The following is a 9,397-nucleotide window of genomic DNA, read 5'->3' on the forward strand; positions in this document are numbered from 1 at the left end:
ATTTCTAATCGGATCTATTGTGTAAAAAAGTCTTATGCCAAGTACATATCGTATATGAAATGTTGAATTGTGGATAATGCTCAGTATTCCTGTGGGTTTGATTGGAATGGTAGAACTTTGTAAGAACTGCAAGTGTGGTGTGTGATGGCGTTCGAACCAAACCTTTTTTTTTACCTAATTCAAGTCATTTGCCACGGCCTAGAACTGTGGCCAAATTATAGTTCTAATCCACGAAAAAGCATACCCCACGGTCCATGTTAGCATTGGCCACGGTTGAATGCTGTGGCAAAGGGGTTATTAGCCATGGCCCATGGAACGGTTCAGAACCGTGGGCAAAAAACAAATTTTGGCCACAGCCCATAGCTGTGGCAAGAGATTAGCCATAGGCGCATTGGCAACGGTCGTGCAACATCTTATATCCGTGGCAAAAGGTCTTTAGCCACTGCCATAAACCGTGGCTAATGCTCAGTATTCTTGTAGTGCTAATAAAGGCCTCTAGCTCAATTAGGAATAGGTTGGTGTGATAGTAAGTGGTAGATGCATTTGATTGACCTCGGCTTCCTTGGATGGTCATTGAGATTGTGAGGAAATGTGTGCCCACTGCACACTAGAGTTAGCAAACTTGAGTGAAAAATCAGAGTGTTATGTATTTTGACACATTCCTTGTGAGAACTTATTTTGGCACGTTACCCAAAAGTTTCAGAAACGGACCTGCTATTGCATTTTATATCATAGTTCATTGTATAGTTGTTTATCTTAAGATGATTTGATTATTATGCATGTATTAGTTTAAGTTTTAGAATGATCATTATTGTTTAAATACTAGTGAGATGTATATATCATTGAGACATAAATAAGGAAACAATATTTTTATTTCTTAGTCGTTGTAGTATATAGATGAAGTTTGTGAGTACCTTCACTGGAAAACTCTCACGAGGCTATAAATCGTCTACTAGGGAATTCCTAGTGGTTTAAGGCCTTGTTGTATATGGTTAATGCAATCGCACTTGGCGAAACGAGATTAGTTAGAACTCCATTTTTTGTCATTTATTCTAATTTCTCATATTTGCTTGAGAACAAACAAAATGCTGTTTGGGGGTGGTTTGATAAGAGCCCAAAACTATAGTTTTAACCCCTTTAACAATATTGCTTTAGACCAATTATGTGATTAATACATAAGAGTTAGTATTGTTATCGTGATTTTGTGTATTTCAGGCATTGGGGTCGAATATATGCAGAAATGCGTCCCTTTTGTGAGATAAAGGAGTAAGGGTTGGTTGCTAAGAAATTCTATGATAAAAGGCCAAGATTCAAGGAGAAAAAGCCTTTTTAAATCCCGGTCAAAGCTGAAAAGTCAAAGTCAACGCGGGCAGAAACAACGCATAAAAGTCAAGAGAACTTCCGAAGGCCGTATCTTTGGACTAAAACCTCGGAATTGGGCCTACCTTATGTCAAAACGACCAGCTTAGAAATATCTTTCCAATGGTCCAAGCCTTGATCCAATCAGAGGAGCAAAAGTGGGCTAAAAGTCCGTGGAAGTCAAATCTAGCTGGAAAGGCCTCTATGTACTGAAGAAATTGGGTTTTGGGCTCGATTTTCCGGCCCAAAACATGGCTCCTCAGCCCATGCACGAAAAAGTGGATCTGGTCTCCTCCATTTGTATGGAGAAGACTTAACTCTTAAGATTACCTAGATCTAGATTAGAAAATTAGGTTAGACTCCATTAATTAGTTCCAATAACTTATTTTAGATCTAGTTTTTTACACTCAATTAATTAGTTTTAGAACAAGGTAGATTATTATTTAGAATCAAATTTAGTTTTATAATAAAAAATTAGTTTTTCATTTCAATTTAGTTTTTGATTCAATTCTTATTTTAGATTTAGTTGTCTTAAATTCATAATTAGTTTGTTTTAATTTGATAAGTAGTTATTTATAATCTTAGTTCTAAATTAGTTTTACTTTTAGTTTTAATTCATTTTGAATTATTATTGTTATTGTTCAAATAGATTAATAGAGTTTAATACTTATTCAATAACGACTCGTTCTATTTGTTTAATCAAGTTTAGTTTATTTTTGAATTGCTTACCCACCCAGGACCGACTGGTTAAGAAGAAAATTATCCACCACTCGATTTGTGGCTTCTGCAATGCTTCTAGGGAGCATTCTAAAGATCTCTTTTTCGATTGCCCGTATACAAAAGAGGTTTGGTCTAGTGTTAAAGGATGGCTGGGTTTGAAACTGCTGAGTGGTATAGCCTCCTTAGGATTTGTCGTAATGCCTCGCTCGAATTTGAAATTACTAGAGCAGTAACCTCTGCCACAATATATGCCATCTGGATAGAGAGGAACTTGAGGAAATTTTAGCAGAAGAGTCACTCAGAGGTGTAGGTATGTGCAAAGATCAAGAAGGAGATGAAGACGTATCTTCAAATTATGTTAGTTGAAGTGCCTGACACAGTGGCTGCCATGGTCCTACTGGACAGGATCGGTATCCAAGTTCAATACACAGCTCGAGCCCCAGTATGGTGCAAATGGTCCAAGCCGCAACTAGGGGATTTACTAGTCAACACGGATGGGTCAATCTCAGAAGACACTAATGGTTATGGTGGTGTTATTCGAGATGAGTTTGGTGCCGTCAAACTAGCATTTACAGGGAGCTCGACTAAAAGATCGGTTATCACTCAGGAGTTGCTGGCAGTTGAGGCTAGTATGAAGGGAGCAATCCAGATAGGAGCGAGACGAATTAGTGTATGCTCAGACTCGAAGGGAGCAATAGGAGCTATTACTGGTACAGAGGAGCCACCTTGGTACTGCTTTAACATAGTGGCTGCTATTGACCATTTGAAGGTACAGTTTGAATGGGTAGACTTCAAGCATGTGTTCAAGGAAGCAAATCGAGTTGCTGACTACTTCTCTAAGTTAAGCAAGGAACATGAGGATTCAATTTTGTATTTCTTACCTCCTGTAGACTAAGAGCTATCCAAAATAGTAAAGGAGGATGCACAAGGGAAACTGTACTTGAGAACATGAGTTTTTTCTTTTAATACAGGTTCGAGGTCTGCCTAACCTCTAAATGCTTCAAAAAAAAAGTTTAGTTTAATTTACATTATGTTTTCGTTTCATTATTTTAGTTTAATTAATCCAATGATATTAGGCTAATCCCCCCATTAGAGGGAGTGATTATGAAACCTAATGAGGAATAGATTACTTAGTAGAATTATTTAATTGTGTATGTATTTCAATGAATTTAGTTTATTGTATGACTTCTAAAATAAGCATATGATAAATTAAACAAGGGATTGTTGTAATTAAGTCGAGAGACTTGGTTGTAATAATCCTACATGCTAGTAATAATGACTATAGAGATGTAGGTTGTTGCTAGGGATGATAAATGTTGAGGCTTTAGGTTGAATCGTTGCGCGAAAACCTAAATACGATATATTTTCAATGAATAATTTGATTATTGCATGAAACTAGTTATTAGGTGGATTGATCACTCTTCTCTATAACTTTCTCTTCCATCGAAACCCTATTTTTATTAGTTTAGTTAATTTAGATTTATTTGAATCCATCGTATAATCGTAGAATAGAAATTTTACATCACACATTACTCTCACCATTGTTCCTTGTGTTTGATTAGTTGAATTCGTTTAAGTCTAGAGAGTTAAGAGTGGAACGATTCCGTACTCTATATATTGCATGAATATTTATGTGAGAGTAGGAAATAAATAATTGATACCGTAAGAATAAGGTTAGAGTAAATCTAGTTTAGTTTTTATGGGTTATCAATTAATAAAAAAGAACTACAACTTCACCAGCTAACAAGAAGAAGTAGCATGAATATGGTAACAAATCTAACCACACTCAAGTCAAAACCACTTTAGTAATGGAACTCAAAAACATGATCTAGTTCTTTTGTTTTTTTCAAAACACTGCACTAGTACCACTCACTCACTACCTGCAACACCTATCACCACCCACTAGCACCTGCAACACTATAACACCACTCACCAGTAGTAGCAACATAACAACAACAGTAGCAGTGCAGCAACACTTGCCATCCAACAATAGTAGCAACATAGCAGCAGCAGTAGCACAACAACATTTTCCATCCAGCAGCAGCAACATCACCCACACCACTGCACCACCCGCACCACTGCAACACCACACCCACATCACACTACTCACGCACTCACCACACTAGGCATACTCACACACACAGTCAGCATACTCACACTCCACGATTATAGATTGATTTGAACACTCAAAATTAGAGAGGATAGACTGACTGATGGCAACTTGTTCTTCAACCTTACCGGACCGACTATCAACTAACCCATAACCTCGCAATTGAGTGCATAGACATTCAAATGTAAATATCCTCATTCTCAATTGTTCGTAACACTAGAGCATTCATAACAACTCATTTAAGCTTCTCCACCAACTCTCAATGAAGTTGTAGGATACTAGACCATCAACTATAATAAAGACAACGGAACTCAGAAAGCCAAAAATTGGGGAAGGAACATAGTAATGTTATCCAAGTGTCACCCAAAAGAGCAATTACTAGGCGACATAAAATGCAACCAAGGAACACTAGTCCCATAATGCGCTTAATGAAGGATCCTTCCATCTAGTGGTCTAATCTAAGCTTTTGCTACATGAATATCGAGCCATGCCTTGGGCACAACTCCTAATGCTTTAACCAGAGGGGAGGTTACTTCCAAGATATAGAACTTACCATTTACACAAGTTTTTCAAACTGTGTTGGTGTACCTAAAACCAGAGACAATGTTGTTGCTAACTCTAAATGAGGTAGGCTGTAATGGTTACCTTCTTTCAATGTAAACCATAATCCCTTGGGATTTCCAGCTTCGGGAATTGTAAGAATAAGATCAGGTCTACTAGGAGAGAGAATTGCAAGGCCAAGGATCTTTACTTCTGGTTCTAATATTTCTACAATAAAATGCAACAACCAAAAAGAATGCAGTTCATTAGAAGGTAATCAAGGTATGTATAATCCACTTTCAAGAACAAAAAACTATCAATAAGAACCCAAATCGAGAAGAATATAATGCACAAACTTATCATAATAAATGGAGAGCCACATATGAGCACAAACTTTATTTTCTCCCCCTTTCTTGTGAGTGACAAATTGAGAACAGATATGAGGCAATTTCTAAAATTGGGTTGAACAGTGTAATAAATCTTTTTTTGACCCCATTTTTGTATACATAATTTCCTAACAAATTTAATCGGCCATAAAAGCAACAATGCAGCAAATATTACCAAATCTTAATGCACATTAGATTAGGAATGGAAAATGAGCAATACCTCCAATAGAATTGAAATCAACTTCTCCAAGAAGCTGCTCTTTCCACCTCTTCAAGCTCTCAACTTCTTAAACTCAGACAAAAAATCACCAAATATCTTTAGTTGATTATCCCTGCCACCACCCACTAAAACAATGTCAAAATCTTTGACCAATCAATCTCAAGAACTTGGGCACAACTCCTAACGCTCTAACTAGTGGGAAGGTTAATGCCAAGATACAATATCAAAAACAATTAAGTGCTAACGATTACAGCCAAAAAAAGAGATACATACCAAAAAATTTCTAGCCACAACTTTCTGAACAAACTTCGATCTATTAAGAAAACTAAAGAGCGGGCTTCGCCAATTTTTGCATCCCATACCCCTAACTTTCTACTGTCAATTGATATATATTTTTGTCATTCAATTATATCATCAAACACTCGATGCCCATTTTTGAACATACGAAATTGCGTAAAATTGAAGAATTTAAGAAAAAGAATACTGACCAAAGGTCTTGATGGGAGCTTCAAGTTTTAATCAATTAGGTTGTTGAAGAAAAATAAAAGGGGAGATGAAAGAGAGAAGGAGATAGAGGAACGTACCTGTTAAGGAGATGAAGTGATTTCCTTATCCTCAAAAAATCAGAGTTATCTTGTTCTCTTTTGAAGGAGAGAGGAAGGTGGAAAATCTTTTTTGGTTTTGTGGCAAATCCATGTGTTTTTTTGGCGTGGCAAAATTTGCTTAGCTCCCCCCAACGTAAATTTTACCAACATTTTGGTGGCAAATCAGAGAATGTGGCAAATCATAAGAAAATATGCCACCGAGTGGAAAACGTATCAAATAGCAGCAAATCAATATTTTTTTGCATTCGCCACAACTTGCCATGGCAAAGAGGGCTATCAAACACAGCCTTAGTAGTATTACACAATTGATGTTTTTGTGTGGATGGCTCATCTTGGATGGATTTTCTATAGAGGTGCTGCCCAAGTCGGACAACTTGTCAGCTTTGGTGTTGGTTTTTGACATGAATGAGGTTGTTGACTTATGCTTAAAATTTTAGTAAAATTTTGATATTCAGCAAGTCGTAAAGAAACTAATGGTTGATTGCTTTATTGCAGCCATCGTCCTTCGCCACTCTGCAGGATTTTGTTTCTGAAACTGATATTCAGAAGTTTGAGATATTGTTGTGCATTGGAAATAAAGTAGACCTTTTGCCTGGTCACCCTGCTCATTCTTTAGAGAGGCTAGGAACCGTTTCCTGTGTTGATATTGTTGCTTTGGCTGCTAGGGACTCCGTTTCGTACCAAGTAAGTTCCAAGTTTAAAGTTGAAAATTAAGGGAGTAGTTTGTATTGCAATTCAGGAGCAATCAGTTGTTCAACAAACCCCCAGGTGAAATAAACTACTCTTGTATATGATATACCATCGCCTTTCTCGAGCTTCAGCATTCTTAAACAAAATTTTAGCAGCAAAGGCCTTACTGTTCATGATCTTGTGGTTTTATCAAGTATGTGCTTTACATTTTGTGAAGTTCTTCATACTTAAAATATCATAGATTGTACTGTTGTCTCCTTGGTGGCTGGGTCTGCACTAATGCGGTTTCACCAATTGCAGTTGGATGCGTGTACAGGTTCACATACCATCGGTGTTGGGCATTGCTGCTCATTTGTTGGGATCCAATCAATGCACAACCGATCTACAACAATTCAATCAAAGTTATTTGAATGTAAATGAGAATGATGGCAAAAATTGAAGTTGGTCGTAATCACGGAAACATGATCAAATTCTAGTTCGTAGTGAGGATGAACAGCATAGCATCATTCATATATCTTAATCCTGTGTTTTTTTTTTCTTTTTTCTTAATCCAGATTCTATATCATTATTATTCAAACTTGAAACAGCACAAGGGTGTGTTTCAATCAGATGCTTCACTTTTAACTGAAGAAGGACTGGCCGATATTGTTAATGAGATGGATATAATTCTTTGTATGGCAAGTACTTAATTTTGGTGTGTGATTGTTGATGAATATGAGATGTAAAAGTTGGTTTTTGTTTTTCTAATTGTGAAGGTGTGTAATTTTGGCATCAATGATATGTATTTGTTTTGGATGCAACATAAATGAGACTCTTGATTTTGCTTCAAGAATTTTTTCTTCTTAATTTCTTTCTTATATACTTAATAATACGACCCTAGCTACTATCTGTGTTCTTCTACCCCCTATAAAATTAACAATTTTCTAGCTTGCAAACTCTTGAGAGAGGCCAGAGCATTGCTCGACGAAGACATGACTCATTCATAAACCTGTTAGAGCATTAACACCTACCAGAGCATTGCCATTCTTAAAGCACCTGTCAGAGCATTGCCATTCTTAAAGCACCTGTTAGAGCAAATATTGCCATTCTTAAAGAACCTGTTAGAGCATTGCCATTCTTAAAGGGAATATTCTTACCAATCTTAAACCTATAAGAGCATTGGTATTTCAAATTATTATTAAAAAAAACCCGCAAGTAGAATAGAAAAAAGACATCGAGAACACCGACTGAAAAAAGAACAAGTTAACATAATAGAATGCAAGTCTCTATTGCACGCAAATTCACAAAAAAATGCAATGAAATACAAAGAACTTTCCATTACAATAAAATTGGAAATCGCCCCCTTCGTTAATACCACTCATCTAATTTTACAATGAAACTCGAACTCTTTCAACAAACCATTATCATCAATTTCAACTGTAATTTTCACTTTTTTATCTCTTTTTGAAGATAAGGAAGTGACGGCTGGGGAAGAGCTTGAACTTACTGTCGACTCAATGTTGTTCCTTAACCTTGCTAACAACGTATCCAACCATTCAAAATCCTTCCCACGCTCAGTGCAATTCAAGAATTTTTTTCCTTCATTTTCATTTTTCCTAATTGTCGTGTTAACCTTTCTAAACCCCGCGCAATTCACTTGTCTGCATCTTAAATACTCTAGAGGTATTACTGACAATGCTTTAGCATCTTCCAACCATTGGAAGTCTCTGCAATGCGACAGGTCAAATTTTTTTCCCAAGAGATCGAGTCTGACCCAACTATTTCAGGATCCTACTTCCATGACAGTTTTGAATGCAACAAGGTGTGGACAGCCAACCACATTTATCTGATGCATAAGTGTTATCACCACACCTATTGCACATAGTTATTTCCATCTATAGTAACACAAATTCAATGAACCAAACATCCAATTAGCTAAAGCTAAAAAATAGTTAATTGAGAGCTAAAACATAGTTATATCCATCTACAGTAAAACATGAACTATTACCTAAAGCTAAAAAGTGCTTGTGCCTCTATCCCTCCCCTATATATATAGGTAAGTTTTTGCTATTTATTTCTTACTATTTTGGTTTTAGTTATTTAATTGGATAAGTTATTACTTATTTATTTGTTTATATTTTTTCTTTTTGATTTTTGGAAATAGAAATATAATTTGGGTGCCACGTAAGATATGGAGTCGCTAGGGAGTATGAAGGGAGTCTAAATAGATTTTTTGTTAAAAATAACTCACAAAACAATTAGAGTCCTGATGAGGAGAGATTGATCTCTCCACGCAAAGGAGAGATCTATTTCAACAACCGTTGGATGGGAGCTGATTTGATCCGAAAATAGAAAGATTGCACACTTGTGTTTTATTTGGAAACTATACGTGTCTGACAACTGACAATGACCAAAATAGAATAGATAAATGCTAAAAAGACCCTTTAATCCCCACATCTTCTTTCCTTTTCTCTTTTTAAGATAGATCAATCTTCCCCATCTTTATTCTTTTCTATTTTTTGTAATGAACTGTAATGGAAATAATGTATAAAGATGAACACGATGAACACGGATTCCATTATTACTGATTAAAAGGCAAATATTTCATCAAAAGGTTCAACAAGAAAATAAATAAATAAAGAGAAAGTATTACCTTCAGGAGTCCACTTTTATTTCCTATTAAGGTACGTGTTATAAGGCTAATAACCACACTTAGCTCCTTATCCTTTTTCTTTATCACTTATAGTATCTTCTGTGCAAGCAACTCATCGGAGAAACAGATTTCAGG

The 9,397-nt window shown here is 36.1% G+C and overlaps 1 protein-coding gene across 1 annotated transcript; it reads left to right on the forward strand.

The window, feature by feature from the left end:
• Positions 1-2,434: 2,434 nt before the first annotated feature.
• LOC147485988 (uncharacterized) lies at positions 2,435-2,974 on the forward strand. The gene has a single exon (XM_086573619.1). It carries the CDS (start codon positions 2,435-2,437, stop codon positions 2,972-2,974), a length of 540 nt encoding a protein of 179 aa, XP_086429745.1.
• The last annotated feature ends 6,423 nt before the right edge of the window (positions 2,975-9,397 follow it).

The sequence above is a fragment of the Coptis chinensis genome, chromosome 7 (assembly GCF_015680905.1).
Source record: "Coptis chinensis isolate HL-2020 chromosome 7, ASM1568090v1, whole genome shotgun sequence".
NCBI lineage: Eukaryota > Viridiplantae > Streptophyta > Magnoliopsida > Ranunculales > Ranunculaceae > Coptis > Coptis chinensis.